Source organism: Larus michahellis, chromosome 2 (assembly GCF_964199755.1).
Source record: "Larus michahellis chromosome 2, bLarMic1.1, whole genome shotgun sequence".
Lineage (NCBI taxonomy): Eukaryota > Metazoa > Chordata > Aves > Charadriiformes > Laridae > Larus > Larus michahellis.
In genome coordinates, this window is record NC_133897.1 from 38,123,592 (window position 1) to 38,148,233 (window position 24,642).

A 24,642-nucleotide genomic window follows, 5' to 3' on the forward strand; every position below is an offset into this window, starting at 1 on the left:
ACTGCTGGTTTTGAATTTATAAAGCAGAGTTTAGGCTTTACGTGCTTAGAGCAAATGACGTTGCAGCTCTGTACGACAAAGAAACTGTTGCTCACGTCCATTGATGCTCCTGGGTTGAGAGGGACAGACTTGGGGATAAAGGTTTTGAGGAGCGTCTGTTCCTCAGTTCTGCCGTGAAGCCGTGCGGGAGCCTGTGCCATGCCAGAGTCGCGCAAAGCTGCGTGACATGGATAAACCGCAGGGTCTTGGGTAGCAGCTGCTTCATCGGGCCTCTGCTTTCCATTTGAAATCTTAGATTATTTGTTTTTTTTAAATGGGAACTTCAAGAGGTGGTCTCAGGTAAGGCATGGAAGTGCTGAAAGAATATTTTCGTCCATTTTCTTTCTTACCATCACTCCACAGCATGTGTGAAAACCCTTCGTTAGGACAGGCTAGAAAACCAAAATATTATTAGCTATCATATTATTAAAGACTTCTGGTCTCAGAGGCTGGTATCCCACGCAGGCAGGACAACCTCAAAACCCGGTGGTGCCGAAGCAAAGCCTTCGCTTGGGGGCGGGGGCGGGGGCGGGGGGGGTGTGTGTGTGTGTCTGTGTGTAGATACAGGAATGACTAAAATAGGTTCCCTGTTAAACTCCCACCCTGAAGTGGCTGCTTAAAACCACCCACCCAGGGAGTTTGCAGATGCCTGACAGAAGCCAAACACGGCTACGGCAACCTCACTGAACCAAACCGCTAACGATTTCTCCTCTCACAGCGACAGCCACTTTGTTTCTGAGAACCCCGAGAAGAAAAGGGGACCCATATCCTACCGTTACAAGGGGCTTTCGTAGCTGCAAACCCTGGTGCGAGGCGGGAAGGAACCAGCCTGTGAAATCTGAAGGCCTTTTGACTGATTGTATCAAAATAATCTTTTTTTTTTCTCTTCTCTCCAGGCTGTGGCAGTCTGTGTAATTTTGTGCCTGGATGGTGTAGTGCTTGAGTTGCTTCAGGTGTTTACTGAGTACAGAGTCTGATGATACCAAAGTAAAACACACGAATAAAAAAGTACGTCCAGCCCAAGAACTTAACTCTTTAGGTCAGTAACAAGCAAAGAACAATCTTTTTTAGGTCAGAGGCAGTTTATTTTAAATGTGATTTGATTTACATTTATAAGCAGCTTTCTTGACAGGAATTCTTTAAGTTGCCTTCAGTTCTAAAACAAACCTCTGTCACTTTCAAACTTAAAGTACTTTGTCCCCAACAAAACATATGAAAATATAATTTAAAGCACACTTTTCACAGACACAGTACAATACATTCACTATACACAGTATAACAAAATAGTCCCATCTTTACCTGTTTAATAATACTGTCACAATGAATAGGTAAATAGAAACTGGAATTTCATTTTTTTATAGTCGAAAGGAATTTACATGCAACAATGACGTTTTACGACTGTTTAGCTGTTGAAGGAACTTACCCAGCCTGGAGTTTCTTGCACAAGGAGCAGAGCCAAAAAACCTGTTGTCTTGGCCAGATTTGTTGCCAAAACTGGGGAAGGTGGGAAGCGGCCGCCTGGGACTGCACCAGCAACTCACGTCTGGATCATCCTTCAAACCCGGCCGCCAGCGCTGTCACCTCGCCGGGATTTGAAAAAAAGCCACTTTTTTTTTTTTTTTTTTTTTTCCTTCGAAACGCTTATTCATTAGGATGATTCCTTAAGTGTTTTAATGAGACTTTCACTCTGCTGGAGAATAGGTAATTGTCATCCTTACAAAGTTTTCCTTTAAAGCTTTGGGGAAAAAATAAAAATAATAATAAAAAAAAAATAGAGGGAAAGCTCATTCCTCCTTTTTGTTGAGCTTTTCTTTTGCACTTAAAAAGAGCAGGACCCAAGCGAAGGCAATGGCTGTGTTTAACACAGCGGGTCCCTCCTCAGCCCCGGCGCTGTAGGAAGTGTTTGGGGGCTGGGGCAGGGCCGGGGGGGGTATGGGGGGGAGCCCACCTCCGCCCCCCCCCAGTAGCACTTGTGAGAGAGGGATGCTGAAGGCAGGGCGGTGAGCCACAAAGGCGCCCTCAGCTACGGGCCAGACGGGAAAAGCGCTCTCACCTTGGCTTTTTGTTTTCAGTCTAGTCTCTGACCACCTGCTGCAAGAAGCACTTAAAAAATCTTCAATAAGGCTCATATGTCATATTTTTCAGCAAAATTAACTGTAAAGCTAAACAGACGCTTCCAAATGGAACGCGGTGACCTACGACAAGAAGCGAAAAAAAAAGATAATGCACAAAGAAAAGAAAAAAAAAATATCTCCAAATACGATGAAGATGAGGGAGAGGCATTAGTAGAAACTCCCTTCGCACAAATAATGGACCTCCTTAAACCAGGCGCAGAATTTCTAATTTTTATTTGCAACCACAGGCACATGCTCGTACGGTAGTTGCAAGAATTGGCAACACATAAAACATTAAATCTGTTGGCAATAGAGAACTACAAAGTGCTTTAAAACTTCATCTGAGATGAAGAGAATTGTTTCTCACACACACATAAATTTGCACTTAAGTATTTCCAAGTGTCTTTCGAACGGATACTTCAGGGGTAAATGTTTAGTTGGACTGGGAGATTGGTCCGCCAAAGTCTGATGGGCATGAACAGAGTATGTCATCTTGTACAAGAGAAAAAAAAAAAAAAAGTAGTAATTTCTAACACTAAAGTGATTGTTTACTAGTTCGAATGGCAAGATTTTCAGCATTTCAAAAGGGAAAAAAAAAAAATTTGCAAGATAATATAAAATACAGCAAGCACACCTTTTTATGTATGTTATTTAAGTATGAAAATATTTTTAGCATATTATGTTAAACATTCTTTCTTATTTATATTTCCATTACCTAAAAGACTTGCTACTCCACTGCTAACTTCGTTATGTAAGGCATGTTAACGAGCGTTTTGACGAGGGTGGTCTGGTTTTGGTTTTGCACACACAGGGACAGATGCATCGCAAAAGTCTTCGTCACATTACAATCTGGAAAGGATGGTCAGTGCCAAGCTCTCCTCCTCGCTCACTCCTGCTCAACACTTCGGTACAACTAAATACGCGACAGGGCTCCCCCCCCCGCCCCCCGCCCTAATTTATTTATTTTGTTTGTTTGTTTTTGGAGAAAAAAAAATGTTCTGAAGAACCTATAGCTTTTATAGCACCTTATCTCAAAGTAATGAAAATGGGTATGATGATTACATGTGCAAATGTACAAAATCATTAACTCTACAAAGATACATCATTCCAAAATTACAGAAAATTTTAAAGCATGCATTTAATTTTTTGTTTGTTTTGTTTTTTGTTTTTTTTTTTTTAAAGGGTTGCTGAATGCTTCCCCTGAAAAAAGGTGGCTGTTCTCAAAATCAGCAACTGCTGGTGAGGATTTCTTGGCACGTTTGTGACCAGCATGTTATTGCTGCATCTTCCTGATAATCTCAGCAGACACGGGGGGGTGGAAGTTGATTGTGTGGTGCCGCAGGCCCTGAGCTGTCTTGTAACTCTTTCCGCAGCGACATTTGAATGGTTTGCGTACGCGGATTTGCGTTCTGTGGCCGTTCTTGGCATGGTACTTTATACCGTTCACATTCTGCGAGTGAGAGAGTAAAAGGTTAGTGGTCAAGAGGTCTGATAAGGGCTTAGCTGCCAGTTAAAACCGGAAAATTTATTAATGTTACGGGCAAAAATCACATAAATTGCTAGGAACTCCTGCTAGGTGTTGGGCATGTGTTGTGCTTTCAAGATCAGAGGTGGGTCAAGAAACAATCTGTGCGGTTCTAGTGTATGGCACTTACCTACCGACGTAATCCCAATTTTTATCTCGCCATATGGCATTTTCCAAAAAATACCATTTAACGGGCTCACACATGGATGCTCTTTGCTTCCTGACATTTTTTCAGATAGCACTGACCAATTTTATTCAGAGGGTCATTTACAAGCAAACAAAAGAAATGGCATGAAGACTCGAGTCACACTTCTTCAAAAAAGCTGAAGCTGCCCCCGTGGTGTGTTGGTTCCGTTTTGTGTCATTGTTTCTAGATATGTCTTTAGGCACCAGCAAATTCTGATAGTTTACACATTGTCTCCAAAAAATCAGCTGCGGGGAACACTTAAAGAGTTACACGGGGCACTTAATCCAGAGAAGCCATCTTCCAAATAGCTATTGTTTGGGGATATTCTACAGCTAAAACTAGAGAACTGATCTCCGCTAGTTTGGAGAGAAAGAGCAGAAGACAGCACCACACCGCACCGTCACGCTGGCAAGGTCAGGAAACAGGCAACGCTTTTGCTAATTAATCAAGAAACTTATTAAACATTAATCAAAAGTCATATCCCTGTCCTCCTTTTCACCTATTTATGGCATAAATGGAAGAAGCTGTTGTGGTCTCAACAGCTGTTGTGATACTGCTTTATGTAGGATTCACCTTACTGGCGTCTCTCTTATCTGCTTCCACTAAAAGAGCTTGGATTTTGGGATAAATAGGGAAAGGCAAGCTGTCCTTCATTAGAGCTTCTCCTAGGAAGAAGTCAAAGAAGATGCCAAGACAATTTGTGACCAAAAGATACAGCTCCGAGGCTGTACTGTGCGCTCTCTAAAGTTTCCAGATACATATCTCAGTGTTTTTTAAAAAAATATTTTAATAGTTTTAAGATAAAAATCAATTAACAGCCTGGATATTAATTAACCCACTAAATTAAGTTTTAAGGATTTTGTCTTTGCTGAACCACTGCCTGTAAAACGTCCCCTTGGCCGTTAAGTTCAGTTTTATCAACCTGCAACTTACACTAAGTGGAAGCTCCAGTCTGGGACTCACAGCAATTAGACAAGTTCGACAATGTGTTTAAAAAAAAGAAAAAAAAAAAAAAGGAAAAAAGAAAAAGCCTCCATAAACGGAACACGGAACAGAGCTACAACTCCAAAACCTTCAGCAGGCTCTGTATACATCAGAAAGCACACCCCCGAAAGGCATGAGGTTAACACCTTCAACAACACCACCCCCCCCGACCGACAACGCTTCCTGTTCTCCCCTACCTCCTAATCCAACTTGTTCTGGGGCAGAACCTGGGGTGTCATGTCCCACTCCTGAGAGGGACAGTCCCCTGCGTGCTGCCCTCCGCTGCCCTGCTCCATCCACAACCCACAACCCCAGGCGAAAGATGCGTAAGGAACCTGCAGCTCCCATCAGGGAAGCCGGGAGGAGTGCAATGGTGCAACTGCAAGAGAAACCACCCAGTCTCCCAGATAGCGACACTGTTCTCATCTCACAACATAAAATCCTGCTCCTTATTTATTACATGTTAACTGTGCCACGGCAGCATTGTATTTTTAATCTTTAAGCAAAACCAGTTCTCTGGTTTCAATCCTAAAGTTGAGCGTGGTGTGGTTCTCATCAGAACTCGTAATGCCCAGTGTAGTCTGTAGGGCAGGAGTGGCATTTTAGGGCAGGCTGGGTGTCTGGAGAGGCTGATTTGTGGAAAATCCTTTAGAACGAAAAACTTTACCTAAAATACCCACCCTGGAAAAAGGGTATGGTGCAAAACTGCAAGCAACTGCTCTGCCCACAAATTCACGCTTCTCTCCTCTAGAGCATCCAGGCACTGAATGCTCCACTTTGAGTTGCAAATCCAGCCCGCAAATTGTCCTTCACATCCTTAAAAATCCTGGAGGACTCCTGCACAGCTGTCAGCTGAGATGTGGGAGACAAAACCCTTCAGTCTCCACTACAAAGCAGACTTACGAACGAGCGGTTAGTGCAGGTTACTCCTGGGTGAAAAGCACTCGGAGGAGGTACCACTAAGACAAGAGCATGTCAGAGCTACAAATCGTCCTCAAGAGCAGTCAAGTGAATTCCCTGCAAGTTATCCGAGATCCTGAGGCACCTTTTAGGTGGTTTTGCACGTAGTTACATCCTTCAGCACCTGCAGGACCGTGGGGGCGAGGGGGGCGGGAATGTCACTGGACAGCACGAGGACTGTCATAAGGCAGCTTGATGGTACTCAACACCTGAGTACCATCACGGACCTGCGCCTTCGAAGAAGAGAAAACTTGGGGGTGACCTGCTAAACTGTTGCTACTGCAGTGACATTTTAAAAACGAAGCTATCCCTAAATCCTATATATATTTTGGGAACTACAGAAACCTGTTTAGACATCTAAATGTTGTAAGAAATCACTTTAAGATACTTCTAAATAAATCTGCAATCACAAATATCCTCACTATTCCACGCCAATGGCACTCTTTTCCTGATCCAGATTTTTTTTTTAATGATCCACTCAGCCTCAAGTGCACCACGCGCTTTGATGAAGGGGGAAAAGTACTTTGAGGCAGAAAAATTTAAGGAAATGCTAAACCAGAAACCTACGTGGAATGAACTGGGCCATGGAAGGTTTGAAAAGTAGGAAACCACGCCGAGTACGAGGAGCAGTATAACGTGAAATTTGACCTGTACTCCTGTCTAAAAGAAAACTGTTGTTAGAATTACAGTCGACTCTTCAGCACTTTTTCCACTGCTGTAATGTAAACACTTTGTTGTATGTCTGGGCTGTTTGTTGAGGTATGGCAAAACCCACTGCCAAACTCATACATCACTTTTATTGCTCTGGTTACTTAGGTTGCTCATTATTTACTCTCACAAATGATTGAGGAAGAAGATGGCAGTATAGAAGGGCACTCTAAAATCTTAAACAGGAGGAAACAATTATTAACCTGGGACCAGATCAGGAGGAGATAGAGAAGTTTAGACTAGCACTGCCTGGTTTGCATGGACACAAGGGCACTTGCTGGGCAGGGCCCTTGCATGGCAGTACTAGTGAGGCTACCACACTGCAGAAGGTGTGAGAGCTCCGCCAACCCTTTCACATAGGAACACAGACATCAAGGATCATTTGGGAGGATTTCTTGCTTCAGGCTTGGACATTCGTATATGTTTTTGTATCTCCTGGCCGCTCCCCCTGAAGTTTTCTTTGTGGGTCCAGTTCCTCTTGCTCAACTTGCAAGCTCTGCCTTGCTCCTTTCTTTCAAGGAAATTCCCTTCTTTCCCTCTCTCACTTCAATGTTCTGCCCCCCTAAGCCCTGCCGAGTCCCACTGCTCTTAGATCAGCCTTCCCGGGGGTTTGCCCACCCAACAGGCCTGGGATCCTTGTCCCATTTACCTGCCAGAACAACAAGCCCAATGCCTTGGCATTCTTCTCCTCTTGCCCAAGGCCAAAAAGCAGCCATGCATATAAGCTACATTTTGTATGCATGGAAATCTATTATCCTTTTGTTATTGTATTTGCATGAACTAGAAAAATTATGGCAAATACACTAGGGTTTTTGCTGTAATAGTATATATGCATTATTTATATCTATCTATTATGTATCAAAATTCATTTGCTCTTTGGAAGTTGCCTGAATAAGTGTATCTACATCATATACACATTTTGAAAGTCTTACTCCAGAGCTGGAGACCAAATAACTGGCACACGTAGGTGGTAATGAATAAAAGGGAAACTAATTGCTACCTTCATCAAACCACACTTTTGCTCTTACAGGTAGCGTTCTGCAAAGCACGTTAACTACTCAATACCCTTCTGGACAGGGCATCTAAATGTTTATGGCTCACTTCTCCTGCACTGCCTATGGGAAACCGCCGAGAGATAGCAGCCGGGCAGGAGGCCAGTGGGGTCTTCTGATACTCATCTGGGCTCGTGTATAAACATGTTCTCATTACAGTTTCCATTGTTCGCCCCAGCCCCTTCCTTGGGAGTATTTGTTGTACTCATTCTTGTCTTATTTACCTTTCCATAATGACTTTTCAGTGCAGAGGCCATCTTTTATCCTTGTACATTGTTTGCAAAAAGGAGCCCCATCCCTACTGGGTCCGTTAAGCAGTACTGTAATACAAATAACATACCTAAAAATAACACTTCTGCCTCTCAAACATACGTCACCTAAGGCCAGACAAAAGAAAACTGTGTATATATCCTTCTTTCCTCCACGCTCCCTAAAGGAATGCATCCTTTCTCAGCCGTAAAGTGAGCCTGGCAATTACTGTATGTGCATGTCCGTGTTCCTGTTTGGAGCACTATAATTGTTTTACAGCCCTGACTGTGATTATCCAGTACCCACCAGAAAATCCCCGTGCTTTGATCACAGGACTCCCTACCCAGACTCTGCAAATAATTCATCAGAGGAGGGGGTTAAGCAGAAGGAAGATGAAGAGGAAACAAGAAATGCAGCTGACACAAAGCTAAAAGGAAGGAAACAAAGATAAAAAGAAAAAAGAAAAAAATTAGGCTAAAAAGAAAAAAGGGAGGAAACAGAGCCCAGAGAAAAGAGAAATGAGGTGAGGCAGAGTTTAACGAAACGTATTTTCGTATCAGGAATAAACAGAGGTGACTCTCGTAGGAAAATACGGTACTTTTTATTTGCTGCTGCTCTCTGCCTGTCAGCCTCTCTAAGGGTCGTTAATTTGTTCCCTGTCCGACTGTTCTAACATTAATGGTGTACAAGATATCCCTTAGACAGTCCTCATGCATTTGAGATGAAGGTAGTGAGATAGCAGAAGCAGGCAGAAACAGCTTGCTTATTTGGGCAATAAAAAGACAGAGGGCCGGCAGTCAAACAGAGAACAGACAGGATATAGCAAATTACAGGGTTCTCCTTCTAGCCTTTGCCATTAAGTGAATGTTTTCTGCAATGCGTAGATGCCCTGTGGGCACAGTGACTTCTAACAATCACCATGGCTTATTTGCTTCCTGAGCTAGGGATTTAGCATTTATACCATAACCTTCGTCTGGCACAGCTTCTACCACACGCAAGAAAAGTATTAATCTTGAATAACATGGGTATATCTGCAAAGTAATACTTGCAAATAGTCTGAAAACATCTTTCCCTCTGCCCTGCCCTTGGAGACGGTGTTCAGTTTTTCCTGTAACTCAAGAAGAGAATAACCATTACATAGTTCAGGCTAATCTCTGAAAAAAAGACTTGGTATGTCACTAAGAAATGAGCACATTGCTCTCTCACTCCTGTTTTAAGTGAGTATCGTCAGTTTTAACTGTTCTGTATAGGAATGATTGTGATTTGCTCTTGTGATTTGCCAGTCCAGAACAGCTGCAGCATCACTAAAACACGTCTGCATCCACTACACAGTTTCACGGACAGTTTATTCGTTCTTGTCACAACTGTTTTATTTCAACAGTTATTGATCTTCCTATATTTCTCTTTCATATTTCTGTTCTAAGTCCCTACTTTTTAGTTATTTAAAGGAAAAGCCATAAAATAAAACTAGTATAAAAACAACCCAACCACCACTTCACCATACTGAAGTCCAAGCTGTTCAATACAATTTCATCTGTCTCTGCACCGGTTCACATGAAGCAATACTCCTGTCCTCACAACATCACGGCATGTTCTATACCAGCCAGCTCAAGGTTCAGAGTTAAAGATGCTTTACTACCATAAACAAACAAAAATTTCTCATGATGGATAGTAATTAAGAAAGGTGCAAAGGGGAAATTACTTCCTAGTTTGTCACGCAGAGGGAAGCACGCTCTGCACGTGGGGCTGGACACAATGACATCTGTGCAGGTGGGTCACGGGGACTTAGACCCAGGATGGAATGATGCCGGAATTTCTCCGAGGCCCTGCCTTCCCGAGGTGACCTCTGACTTGCAAAACATTAACCACCAGCCTTTGGCACATCACGTTGGCCAGGAGAAGTACCCTGGGCACAGCCTCACTCAAGGAGAGGCCACATCTCCAGCAGCTAAGCAGAAGGAATTAATTCTGGCACTTACGGGCAGAAGCTTTTTATTTAGTGTCTCTGAAAGGGACCCAAGAGATTATTTTGCTGGTAGTACCTCCTGCATTCTGCAGTTAATTTGTCTAAATAATAGCAAGCTAGTTCAAATGTGTAAAGCAAACGAGTCACTGTATGTAATCTCTCTTGACAGGCAGGGATGCAAAAGGCTACATCCTCTGTAAAACTAATAACTTGGCTGTGCCTGAGAGGAAACCAGTGAATAAAATATGCACTCTGCTAAAACACCATGAAAATAAATGTGAAAAGTCTATTAAATGAGAAAGGTACAAATTGATTTGAGAGGCCTCCCCCCCCTTCCCCCTCCACTACATCAGTGAGAAATAAGGTAGGTCTGCACTACTGCTTACCTTATATCTTTTTTTACATCCAGGAACAGGACAGGCAAAAGGTTTCTCATCCCCTCCATTCATGCACATTGAGCTAAGGATAGCTTCAGAGCTGATAGCACTTTCTGTAGTCCAGGACTCATCACTGTCTGATTCTTCATAGTCTACTTCCTCCTCGTCATATTCACTACCTAGAAAAGCGGGGTAGTGAGATAAAACAAGAATAAATAAGAGCACAGCAAGATAACACATTCTGCATTTATTACATCAGTTACAATGACTTGTAATTTCCCCACTTTTGTCTTTGCTGGAAGATAGTTCTTTTTAATTTTATAAACCTATCTTTCTTATAGTTATTTATTCCTTCATAAAGACACCAGCGGTTCTTTTTCTAATAACCAGGACAGGCATTATTAATATATCTTCATAAACTGTTAACTGCGTGGCAGAGAAAGTTCAAAGGACTGATTTTAAAATGCAGTTTCATTACTCCTCAAACACCAGGATCCTTCCTTCTTTCCCAGTGCCTGAACAGAAAATGTGGGTTTTTTTCTCCCCCCCTGCAATTAAAGCTAATTTTAAGGCTTTTCTTTATGCAATACAATACTGAAGAGCGTAATTCTACAGATCATAAACAGTGTAAAATAATATGTTGACAAGTCCTAATGCATTTACTAGCCCTTTGGAATTAATAGGAATTATAGCACAACATTAATAAGAATTATATTGTAGCAATTATAGTTGTGAAATTCATTCCCTCAGGTGTGGGGATAAATTGCATTGTGTGGCTGCCCTGAACAGACCGCATTATGTTCCAGATATGCTACGACAGCCATTTGAGCAGCTGGTGCTGAGTTTATTTATTATTTTTAATTGCAATAACTCTGAAGAAGTTAAATGTGAAACAAGAGAAATTAGGAAAGCAGAATTCCAACTATAAAAATACAGTAAAATAAAAAAAAAGCAGGGGAGGGAAGAGCCCCAGCTGATTAAAAAGAAAATATATGCACAGAGGGAGAGAGAGGGAAAGCTGAGGGAAACTTCTGTGGTGTCAGCAGGAGGTGGTGCTGTGTTTCCCCTCCCCTTTCTTCTTTCCCTTTTCCAGCTCTGCTCAATTTTATCCTTTCTGCTGAAAGACGATTTGGCTCCAAGTGCTGGAATAGCTCCCGTTATTAAAGACAGTTATGTGACACTTGCATGGCTCTATTTGCTTCCCTCATATGCCCTTTAAGTGCACGCCTCTAAGCAGCTCTACCCACCGAGAAGAAAATGCAGACAGCTGCCTTATGGCACTTTAAAAAAGAAATGTCCCGACTTCACAGGGAAAACCCATTCTGCAACGTACAATGGGGTCTTTGGAGTTTTTTTGCTTCTGGCGAAAACTAAATGCACACTTATTGTCTCAAATTTTTCCCTTCAGATTCCCCCTCCCCCAGTACTCTCACACTCAGACTCGGCACATCTCCATCCTTGAGTAAAAACGCATGTCAACTGGTAGCTGCAAGTACTGGGGGCTCCTGAGCTTTAATCAGATACTGTAAGTTTGCTTACAGATGTCAGGCTATCCACGTTTCTTTCCTGTGGTTTTCATCCATACGGGGTGGTGCGCAGATGAGGAAAGATGGATGGTTTCCCACCGTCAACAACTGTCGACATGAGCGCACGCACACACGCTCTGCAGCACATCTGGAAAACTCTGCCCTGCTGACTGCGACTCCTTATCCCACACCGAATGAGCGAAAGCCAAAGAAAGCATTATTGACCTCTTAAAATATTTCTGAACTCTAGGAACAGTTAACCTAAAATGAAGTTAAGAGTTGTTATAGTTTAATTAACTAATAAAAAAATGGAGGCAAAACCACAACTCTGCTTCTATGATTTCCTGTCCTTGATTGTATCTTGATGGAAAAAATTCCTCAAGCTGTTCCTTTCAAACTTTTTAGCTCAGTGGGTTTTTTTTAAGCAAATGCAACAGAAAACCCTATTGTAAACACATGTACGTACTCCCAGGATGAGAAAATATACAACAATTCCGAACACTGACACCAACAATTTCTGCCATTATAATCACCCCCCTTATAAGCCCTCGTAAGAAGGGGTGATCTCCTCCCAAATAGGATTTCGTCCTCCCAAAGAAAACATCATTTGAGACTGTACAACATCTATTAAGGATATCACTACGTTTAGTGGTAACCAGGAGCACGCTTTTATAAAACAACAATCAGTGGTCTATAAAACTTAATATGCAATATGGTATATACACAGAACAGTAGGGAGAAGAAGCAACCATTCCAATTATGCATTTCCAAGTTTTCCTGTACTTGCAGGGCATCCTTTTATTTTTTCTAGTAAGCTTGTACAGTAAGACCCAATTCTGTAACAGCTTTTGCCCATGCTTCACTTCTAGGTAGACACATTGAAGAAGGGAGGCAGAAAAAAATAAAATACATGCGTAAGCATCTGTGGGGTCAGACCATCCTTACGGTTTTCTTTTAATTAGCTTACCTGAACAAAAATGCAAGATTTTGCCTAGTAGAGTCAAAAGAGTTGTTTAAACAGTACAAGTGAATGCTCCATTGTCTTAAGTTTTTAAATACAAGCTTGTCACTATGGTTTTTACAAATATGATAAGCTTTTTCAAGTACGAATAACCATACAAATATATATTTCTTCTTGCACAAAACAGTAATAATAATGGTGCCAAGTACCTGAAAGGCATATTACTTTATATAAAGCTGGAACTGCAGTCTATCACTGCTTTTATCTAACAGTGTCCCACTGAACTCAATTGCTTGCACTCTCTTAAAAAAAAAAATAAAAAAAAAAATCCCAAAACACATTTAAGAGAGTCCTGGTATAAACAAAATGCAAAAAACCTTATTGTCTTGAAAAAAATTCATTAGCAATAAAAATTTATCCTTTAAATAATTATGTTGTTTCAGTTGCCATAGAAAAAACAACACTGATTTAGTCAGGCTTTTAACTGATTCCGCCTCAGAATTTAATTTCCTCAGTTGTCAGTGTCTAAGAGCAGCAACCCATGTGGTGCCTCACTGATCGCGTGCAACACATCAGAGAGGGGGAGGGAAAAAAAAGAAGAGGAAAAACAAAAAAACCAAACACACAGGTTGGTGCTGCCATAATAAACAGCCCCCGGACGAGGTATTTTAATTAAGTACTGTAAGGCCGAGGACGGTAGCTTTGCGAAGCCGTTCCCACGCCGAGCAGGAGTCCCTGGCCTTCAGCTACACGTCAGGTGTACAAACTGCTGCAACCTGAGCCCCCGGCTGCCGCTGGCTCCTTCAGGCAGCTCGCCAGGGTACCAGCAGCGCGCTGAAGGGGAAGCGACCAGCACTGCACTTTGATCAAGATATAGCTTGCTTGCTTGCCTTCTTTTTTTTTTTTAAACTTGGTTGGTGTTTCACAATAATAATTGTAAATGTTTACTTTGTAAAAGGAAAAAAAAAAATAAAATTAAGCACCTTTGCATCTAACCTATGGCCTGTTCCAGGGTATAACAACTGTGTGACTTGGACAAGTATTTGCAATAACTCTTAAGAGAGCTCCGAGAGAGCTGGCTCACTGATCTCTGCTTGGACGTTGCCATGCACATGGAAAACAGGACGCTCTGCTGGGGCACGCTGCCCTTCTGGGGGACTGAGCAGAGCCGTTCCTGTAGCACGTGTATAGTAACGGCTTTACCGTTTCTCGGCTTGCTTGGAAGGCAGACTGATCATTCCCCTCCACCAGTACTCAAAGGAAAAATATCAGAATTAGGCTTCAGAAGTCTGAACAGCAAAAAAACTCCCCCAAAACTCAACAACACGCATTTCTCTAAGAAGAAACGTCTAAATATATGGAGGTGAAAGGCTGATAGAGAAGTACATGCTTTCCGCAAGGTGATACACAAATACACAATACTATTACCGTAACTAAATACTAGTTCTTGCAAGAAAACTGCCTTCTCCACCTCCCTCCTCTGGCAATGCTCTTTCTGAGGCTCCTTCCTAGCTTATTGCTTTTTACCATATCCAGTTTCATCATCTGGCTTTCATTCAGAGACCCTACATAGTTCTACCTCAGCCTAACCTAAACCCAATGCTTTATCGTCCAAATGGCTCAGTAACATCTTCCTACCATTGCCCCCACCCTCGCATGCAATATTCCCTCAGTCCTGGCCCACGAAGCCACTTCCCCTCTCCTCACACCAGTGGCCTTGCCAAAAGGCTCACTTCATCTGTGCTGCCCCCAGCGGATTAAAAATTGAAACAAAACAAAACAAAGGCAAGGAAAGAATGCTAGTTTGGTTGGTTTTTTTTTTTTCTGGAATTTTCCATGCTGAGACAATGCCACTGCTCCTCAAAGAGGAGGTGGACTCCATTGGTGGATATGGACTCAAGGTGGGCACAGACTTGAGGCAGACACCACTGGGCAAAGCTGGCATAGTATGCCGTATCACAGCCAGGTTTACATAAAATTACCAGTTAGGAAAAGACAGAAAACATACAGGGTCACAAAGTATTCTGTCAAATTATTTCTCTTTTAATCTTTATGCTGTGTTTAAACACAACTTATCACAAATGCAAAGGCTGTCTGCATCACAGCAGTTTATTTGCCAAAAGTGAACGCATGAAAAGGGATTATGGTTACTGCCTGCATGGTAAGAAGCCTTTGTAGGGTGATGAAAAGCAAAGTTGCACCATAAAGATTTGCTCTGCCTCTTCTTCCAGTCAGTTTTGCTATCAGCGAGAACATCACTTAATCCTACAGCAAAGATCTCGCCTCTCGAATGCCCATATACTACTTTTTCCAGTAGATGAAGTCAGTAATTTAAATAGCTCAGAAACGTTTTGCAGAGTGTTAATCATTCGACATTCTGGAACAGACAACATCCCAGCTACACTGCTGAAAATCCAGAGCCTTATCTTTTACGTTTCTGGGGTTTAATCAGTATTCACACCACTGTAGCCAAGTTATTCTGCCTTTTGCCTAAGTGAATTCATTCCACCATGAGATTTACAAAGGATTTTTGCCCTCAACTTTGAACAAATCTTGGTTCTAGCAGGTGCATATTATTTGTAGTTATGTCACTTTTTAAATCTAAAGATGGCTATACTGTGCCTTGAAATATAAAGAAGGCAAAGCTGATTAAAACCAGCACAAGCTGTGTGTGCCATTACAATGAATACGATCTATCTTGACCTCTGATCAAGAACATTATGAGTCCTTCCTTTCTCCTCCCATGATGAAAAACAAACCCAAAACATCCTTGCCAATTATTTTTGTGAGGAGAAAGCATACATTTAAGTATACAATGAATAACTATGAGCAAATAGCTTACTGCAGTGGGAACCAACATTGCTAGTGTCACTGAAAGTTCATGGTAATTCCAATGATCTCTCATGAAAATCTAGCTTCACACTTTGTCCCGTGCAGGACGTGCAGTTTGTATTTTATAGGAACAGTTTTATGAGAGCACTTCTTATGCTAAGAGAAGTTTGCCTTCCCATATATTGTGACAGCTTCCTTGATAAAAAAAAAGTGAATTATTAATATTATGTGAAATTTTGGCCTAACACTAAAGCACGTTTATGAATTTGTCAAACTTCTCTCTGTGCCCACGGATGCACGCAGTCTCCTCTACGCTCACCAGCAGGGAGAACGTTCCCACAGCGGATACTCACTGTTGATCTAAAGACCTATCAAGTCATTCAACATGAAGTATTCTTCCTTTATATAAAGCACAGGAAATAAATGCTAGGGGCAACGAAAAACAAAAACAATACAATATGTTAAATAACATGCATCATGACTGCTATGCAAGTCTTTAGAAAGTTCCATTCAGATTCATTTCTTGTATTTTCAAAAATACTTTTATCCTTCACGTGCATGAAGATGATGTAAACACGTATGTAATACAACTGAGGAAAACCCAGGGTAGTTCAAACAGAGCCCTGTGTACCGCTACAGACACTGGTATTTTAGATTGCAAGTGCAATTCCAGTGTTTGGATAAAGCACCTACATAAAGTGAGCGCTAGGTTCACCACGGTGAGGGCTGGAGCCTTTCTTCAGCCAATGGGCGCAAGTACACACAGTTAAAAGTTTTTTCCTTATCCCAGTAAATATCTCTGAACCTCGTTCCTGGGAGAGGAGAGGCAAATCTGTTCTCAAAGCCAAATGCATGCTTGGCAGCTCCACTGTCACTCGAGGGAGCTGCTTGAGATGGTTATGGTTTGTCAAATGGGCCCTTGCCAAGGCTGGCAGAGACCTCCATCCCTCTGTGCGATCACAAAAGAGCCATCAAAATAACAATTACAACTTATTATTGACTTGGCCTTGGGCCGAGCTGGGGGAGGGGGGAAACGGGGGCGGCGCAGGGCATGTCCTGCTGGCCGCTGCCAGCCCCCGCGCAGCGGGTCCCGCGGGCTGTGTGGTCTGCGGCTGTTGCTGCCGGGCTGCTCTCACACACGCTCGCGCCGGGAGCACGTCCCTCATCTCGCACTTCAGCCGCCTGCCGCTGCCAGCATCCTGCTCTTCCTCGTGGCTCTAGTCAGAGCAGGATTTGGCCAGAAAAATGTCTTCTGGAGAAACCACCCTTCCCTTCCAGTCCTCTCCTAGCTCAGATCAAGTATCAAGCGCTAAATAATGAGCTGTTTAGGAACTATTACTACTCAGAAGAACTAATTTTCTATTGTCTCTGGATGAAGCAAGGCTCAGTTAGCAAATAAGCACCAAGAGAATTTAAAAAAGGTACCTCATATAATGATGTGAATATGGATTCAAATACAAAGAGCAATATGGTTTTTAACGTTTTTATGTACAAGGTACTTAAAAGCACTAGAGAAACTAAGTTAGACAAAAAAATAATTCTTGTTTGTTTGCATCATTTGAAGAGTAGCTTTTAGCCACTGGGGTCTGCTGTACCAAAGAAAAGAACCTTTACGCAAGCAAAGATATACGTAGATGTTTCTGGGCATCCTCTACCCTCTCTCACAGTCGCCACCGAAATGGCAACTGTAACAGTCAGTCAAAGAGACAGGCACAGAGACAGTCTGAAAAGATTCTTTCCACAGCTATTTCGGAGGGCGGTAGCTCAAACAGGACGAACCCACAAACAGTTACGCACCCAACCCATGGATAACATTGGTGTTTTAAATGAAATGGTAGATAGGTCGATTCCAACATTTCAAATCACCTTTAGGTTTCATTTAAATGCTCAGTGTAAACTCACGCTGTATTTCAACTGATTGAAGATGTATTCAATTACAAGGTTTGAATTCACTTTGTAAAGCATGCAGAAACTTCAGATCCTATAGGTAAAACACAGAACCAAATATACTGTATACTTGCATAGAATGACTTCAGTTGAGCTAGCCCATATGGGAAATCATCCTAAAATCCTGGAGGTAAAGCTAAAATGAGAAAGGTACAAAATAAACATAAAGGTTTTTATTTAAAGTACTATTAGTATGACATTAGTATTACATATTCACTGTCAGTAAAATTGGGTATTATTTACACATGATATCTGCTCACCATTTTGGGCTACAAGAGAAAAAGAACTAATAACACTTGGGTTAAAAAAAGATGGTCCTCCAGAGCCAATATAGAGGTTGGTAGAGCAGCTGGACTCTATCCGGCCTCAGGAGCAATTGTGTGCCATTTTCTATCTTGATATATCGGTATCTTGATATTGGTATAGCAAAGAACAGTCTTTAAACCACAGAAAATCCCAATCCAGAAATTATAAATCCACTAAAAGGAGCTTGCACACCTATATAAGCAGATATGTTACGACTTATTGAATATATAAATGTATGCAAATAAAACATATATGTAATAAGCTAAACAAGAAAAAAATGTTCTCCACTTTCAATTACTTGCGAAACAGCAACTAATCACAAAAACATGCATGTAAAGAACCAATTCTGGAAAAAACAGTCAACTGATACCATGGCATGTGTTCTGTAGAACAGGACTTTCTGAGAACGCCGCAGAGGTGCTAAAGCAAATTGTTATAATGTCACTGCACAATGTGCTGTTGAGGTTTTATGGCCACACTGCGCCAATAGTCTCGGGAAGTTATTTTGCATTCTTATATAAACTTTTTTCCCCAATCCTGTTTTCCACAAAAAAGGGCTTTCAATAATGTACAATCTTCTGTTTATACATAGTACAGGAAAAACATGATAAACCCAAGAACACAATCTCTACTTTAAACATATTTTAAAACTAGATTTCTACAACTTCATATAAACAAGAATAAGCTGTTAAACACTCACCAAAAAAAGAGCATAACCTTCCTGTAATTAAATGGCAGTGTTTTACACGGCACTTTTTTTTAAATAATGAAAATAAAAAAAGTAAATAAATAAATCAATCCAGCAGACCCCTCCCAACTTGAGGCTTAACCTTCAAATTAATGTAACAGTAATAAAACCTATGCCAGCTGGAATCCTTTCTTTCTCTGGCTTTGGCATGAGCAGCAAGAGCAGGTATATATTTGAAGAAAAACAAAGTAGGACATTCTCCACCTTTAGTCACGGGATGTTAATTGAACTCTGGCAAATGTTTAAAGATATTCTCAAAATGTTCAAGAAAGAATTAAAACCAGTTGGGGCTGAGAAAAAGAAACAATCCATCCTTCCTCCCCCCTTCTCTCCCCCCAAACATCTGTTCCAAACACACTCCAAAAACCCCAGCGAAGAACAGTCATAATTAATGTTATTTTGGCTTTTTAGTTGCTAGGCCTGCATTCTGAGGTTAGAAATACAAAAATACAAGTTCAGGGCACTATTACTGTACTTAAGGACTCTCCTGATGCATGTAACAAAAAGGCAGTTTTTCTTTTCTCTTTTCCCCTTTTTCATAAAACCAAAGAAAAAAATAGAAACCGTATCAGGAAACAGTTTCATGTTTAAGATAAAGGATTACAATAAAAAGTACCTACATAAATGAACTACAGTTTATGAAGCTATGAAAATACATTTGAGACGCGTTTTATAACGTTGGGTTAAACATGCTTTACAGCTGTACAAAAGCTATTCAGCCACTTACAGTGCAGGCTGTAAAACTGCTAATGCACACAGTCCTCACCCACCCCGACTGCGCACATCAGCGCACAAACCCAGCAAGGATGCACTGAGCTACCACCAGGCTCCAATCCATGGAATTGCTATCACTGTGCAGGTAGCACTCACTACAGGAGGAACGCCGCTGATTTCAGCAGGATTCAGCTACGTGGGGATTTCCAGCATGCTCCTGGGCCGGACCTTAGACCTTCCTGATGTGTGAATGGGCTGAATCATGCCAAAGGGATGGCGTGGGAGGCTGCCCACGGAGGACCAGGGTACGGCGGAGCTGCACAGACCCAGGGCAGCTCAGCGCTCTTTCAGCAGCTTCGGGCTGAGGGAATTTTGTGCTTATTAGCCCCAGGAGGGTACAAACCCCTGACCAGCACCGAGGGAGGCAATGGCAGATTCTCCACTTCAATGCACTGAAGGGTGGGAGGATTTATTTTGCACAGAAATATACTTAACGCTTCTCTCTACCTGCTTTTAAATGCTCTGACCATCTAGATTTAAGAAACTCCATCAGCACAATTTGAAAGATAGCCCTAATGACAATACTCAGAACTACCAGTAAGGACTAAAATGCCTATTGATTACTGAGCCAGGATCAAGGCTTTTGTCATCCTGCCTACGCACAAAATCTACAGGGAAGAGCTGATAAGTTTTTTTAATAAATCCTACTTCGGGCTTCTGAGAAAGAAATGCATTTTTAACACCCAAACATACGAACACATTCAGTGGGGAGTCGTGTTTCCTCTTTTTTTAAAAAAAAATAATTCTGATAAAATTAAATCTGCAACACTGTGCCTGGTATGTTGTCACAAACCTTTATTTGAGGCTATCTCTGTTTCAATCAGGTGTACAAGACATATGTTAGCAGGTGTGAGTTGTTTCAGATTATATATCACTGGACAAAGTTGAAATGAAAGCACTTTTCAAGTTGTTATTTTCCATTGCCCCTTGGCTTCTTGTATCCTTTGGCATTAGAGGCAGAAGTGCTGAGAAACTGCCATGAATGATGCTGACTGACTATATATGGAAAAACCTTACAAGAAGGAGCCTATGCGAGGCATGGACAAAGCACCAGGCTTCATCTTCAGCAAGAATTAGGGTGGTGTTTTTCAACTGCCAGGCCAAAAGCACTAAAGAGACAAGAGAATATGTAGTTTTGAGGTCAGCAAATGTTTCATAGCCTTTAGGTTCCTTAGTAACATACAAGATCTACAAACCACCCTGTTTTCCCTAGAATTTTACATAATTTTGATGATCATATACTAGGTAACATCGACTCATAATACACCATTTCCCCAGTGAAATAAACCTCTCTGTGTTTTAAGTCATCAAGTGTGAAATGGTGAGTTAGTTAGTCCTTGCTTTTTTCTACTTCTGATTTGCTTTGGCTACAGTGCAAGGAAAACTCAAACATTTACTTAAGTTTCACCATCTTCAGCACACTGAAGTGCTGGCCTAAATAAGTATGCTTTTTTTTTTTGCTAGGCACTGTAAAAACTCCTTGAAAACCGTAACTGCTTTCAGCATGCAGACGTACAGCATGAGTACAAATAGAGTAATTTTTTCAGTTCTCAAAGCACTACAATAGTAGAAATACATCCTGTTCAGTCTTGCAATTTAATGTTTTTTATATATATGTATATATGTGTGTATATATATGCATATACATAGACATGATTTAAATAAGCACCTAAAAGTTCTATGTGCCCAACTAGTTTCCAACTTTCTGAAACACATTTGTGCTTTCAGTTAGCAATTTTCAAGGTAATTAGCAGATTACTTATAAAGCTAAAGAGTAAAAAAAATTAATAAAATAAATCCTTCCACCAATTGGCCCTTGCAGTATAAACACACAAACATGAATACCGTCATTGTTACCCTGAACCACTGAAGTTCCTTTTTGAGTGTCAACCTATTCCTACATTAAATCAGTTACACCACAAGCTGCGAAAGACAGGCACAATGTGCTTTCTACAAAATGTATATTTTTTACACATTTGGAGGAAGAAAGGTCCGTGTGCAGCAAGTGTGCTTCTACATCAAAAAACCCTATCACAAATTAACACAAAGATGATCTTTACTTTAAGCTTATTGTACATTTTCTGTTCTAGACCCTGTTAAAAATGCTTTGCCGAGTTAGACTACTACGATGGGGATTATAAAACAGTTCCTGTGCTTGGAAGTACTTTAAATCTACAAGCCATGTTTCTATCGCTGCTTTGTAGCTCAAAAACCCAAACTAGTGATGATTTTATGAGTTGCTATAGTCTAGACAACTCGGTTACTTTTCAATGAAATTGTTCCTTGGGGAGAGTACTGTGAAAATTCCCATACAATTAATTACAGGTATGTGCAACTAAAATGCAATTCTACAGCACAGTAGCTTTACAATTGCCAGTGCAATTTATGTCTGTATCAAACAAGAATGCTCTGAAGGGGCTGGGAAGACCGAGTACAACAAGCAGGAGGTTACATATAAAGCTATACCTGTAGCGAGCGAGATGAGATAAATAAGATGCAGCGTTAAATTTCTGATGAGCCTTCTCCTCAGGCAAGATTCAGAGTTCTAGTGAAAAGCACAAAATCTGAGAACTGTGTCAGTCTTCCCAGAACATATTTTTATAGCAAATTGGGCTCACCACATTTTTACTGCCAAGTTAAAGAGCAAATGAGAAATTTAACAGAATTATAAGGGAAATGCATGCATTATGCAGGAAAAGGAAGAACAGAAAATGCAGAGGACAGCTATGAGAAGAATTGTGATTAAAACAAATAGCCGTGATGTATTTTCCCCTCACAGCACAGCCCTACTGTCACCCATCAGCTATTTTTACCTCGATCTTACTTTCCTCTATATACGGTTACAAATGGCCTTTTTGCTTTAAAAGTAACTTCAATTGTTATAAGCACCACTTCAAAATAATTTCATTTTGTGAATGTAGTATAGGCCTTTTTGTACTCTAGGTTATAAGTTAGTTTAGGATAGAGTTAAAAAAAGGACTAAGCAGGGGAGGTTATCATGATATGTGTTCTTGTGAAAACCGTAGAAAAGGTTAGGTACGGGAGAATCCCCCTCATTTTGCCCCATCTTTACAACGTTACAGCCTTGGATCAGTGGGAAACCCAAACCTCTGTAAAGACAGTCAGTCATGCGTTGAGTTGGCTTGTCTAGCACAACCCTGCAGAAATACTCCAGAACCTGCACCCCAAAAGCTACAGGACTTTGAAAGAACTGTAGTCACGCACTTGGGGCCCTATGCTCCTTGCAAACGCTTCACCAACACTCCTCTCTCACTTGGTCCATCTGCACTGAATGAAGTGGCCTTTAGGGAGTCCCAAACCCACTGTAAAACAAACCAGGTAACTCCTGTAACGAAAATGGGAGCTGGGGTTTGCAGAGTCCTTAAGTCTCCAGTTTTGCCTAGGAGACAAAAAAAGGACACCACGACCTCCCTTGTAAGTGAAACAGCCATCAAGCCTGGGCCAACTCTCATCCTTCCTTTTAGGGCCCAGCCAAACTGCAGAGCAGGTACCCAGGTAATCCCACAGCTTAATTTCATTAATGGCATGTAACAAAATGGTACAAAGGAGAAAAATCAAGATACTCTTTGGTAGATCAGAGGTAAAAAAGAAATAACGTAAATAGAACAGTTCGGTCTGTAAACAATTGTCCTGTTTAGATTTCTTAGGCAAAATCTCTCTCCCCTTTCCTTTCTGCACACCTGTTCCACTTCACCTCCTGACTCTTGACCCTCAGCATCACCTTGGTGCTAGAGCCCCCGTGCTCCTATAGGGTGTTAATTGTTTATCTCCAACAGTAAATATAAGAAGCTAATCCATCACTGGAAGTTACTTCTACTTATGGCCACTGCTTTGTCAGAATTCCATGAAAACTGATCAAGAAAACAGTTACAGGAGTCTGCTGGTGGTCCCTCAGAAGAGGAAACCTCTCCAACTGCTTTGGGACATCAAGAAACAGTTACTTCCATACAATCTAGCTGTACTTGGAAATCACTGAGCCATCAATTTGTGCAGGTTTGACTTAGATAATGTTCTTGGTCTTCATGATAATGTCAAGCTGTTTGATTTGGGGCTATAAGTTAGTCATTATTATTTGCTAGGCAGTCACGCCTGAAATATGACAACAGCACTGTTGCTCGTGCATGCAATATGACATCATCTTGCTCCAAAGATCCTCCAGGCTTAAGTTTCAGTATGTTCTGGGAACACAATTCTTTTGGTTTGCTTTGGTTTGGTTTTGTCAGTGACTAACCAATATAATACATACTCTTGCCTCTCTAAGGAATCTGGACAACCACCTGACAGCAGACGACTGCTAGAAAAAAAAGATCCATTTCTGAAGCGCTTAGCCAAGTACAGACAAGCACTTCAGCATTCTTCAGAAAGAGCTGAATATGTACAAGGTTAAACCCTGACTCCCTAGAAGGGGAATGTGGCATCTAGCTCTGAAAAAACATCTTTTAGCTGTTGCTGGGAACAAATCCCACCTGTGCTAAGAAAACCCCTATAGGAAATAATTGCACTTTCACTTATTATTTTTCATTGTTATTGGAAACCTCCTACTATAGCTTTATTCCTTAAGGCAGAAACTAGAAACTGCCACAGATTTTACTTATTATTCATGCTCAGTCACGACCTCAGCCAAAAGCTCATGTTAAAATCTCATACCGTTTCGAAGCACACACATATATTATAGTTAACTCATATGTTGATCAACTGTTTTGCACAATGCCATTCATTATTTTTTTAATTATTATTTATGTATTTATTTTTTACAAGAACACCCATAAGGCTCTGTTAGAATAGGTGCCTCAGACTGCTAAATGCTGGGCAAAAATATGTATATATTAATTAGCGTGCAGGATTAATATAGGCCCCCAAACCTGCGATTAGATGGAACCGTTTTGGCTCCAATAATTATAAAGAAAGTTCTCTATCGTCATCTGCACAGAAATGTGAAATCCTGGCATGAGTGAAGTCCCTCAGAGGGAGGTTTTGCTAGAGACCACAATACGGTTGCCTCAAGATATTTTATCACAGATTTTATCATACTTTGTAGGCCTGAAATATCGAATGCATTCAGACAAACTTTCATTATGTTGGAGAACAGAATTTGGTCTTCATTTTGTGAAGTAATGGCTTAGTTATTTGCCCATACTGTTTATACAAGAGTGGGTCTATATATCTAATATTTAATAAAAACATAGCATACAAGTTCTTCAGTCTCTGAACTGGCAATTAGGCAAGTAGAAACTTCTGTCAATCTGAACAACTAATGAGATGGTTCCTCAGACATCTGAAAGTGTGTTTTTTCAAGCTGCAGTAGAACTTGGTTGATTTGTGCTTTACTATGCTAGACACCCCATAAGTCAAACACACAAAAATGT

At 41.2% G+C, this 24,642-nt stretch overlaps 1 protein-coding gene across 1 annotated transcript in view; it reads right to left on the reverse strand.

Annotated features, from left to right (window-relative positions):
• Positions 1–1,108: 1,108 nt before the first annotated feature.
• The window catches only part of JAZF1 (JAZF zinc finger 1), a 199,354-nt gene continuing 175,820 nt past the window's right edge, over positions 1,109–24,642 (reverse strand). Inside the window, exons 4-5 of the mRNA XM_074574921.1 lie at positions 10,171–10,340; positions 1,109–3,603 (exon numbers count right to left, since the gene is read on the reverse strand). Of these exons, the coding sequence (XP_074431022.1) occupies positions 3,427–3,603; positions 10,171–10,340 (347 nt within the window). The 3' untranslated portion in view covers positions 1,109–3,426. The remainder of the gene's footprint in view (positions 3,604–10,170; positions 10,341–24,642) is intronic.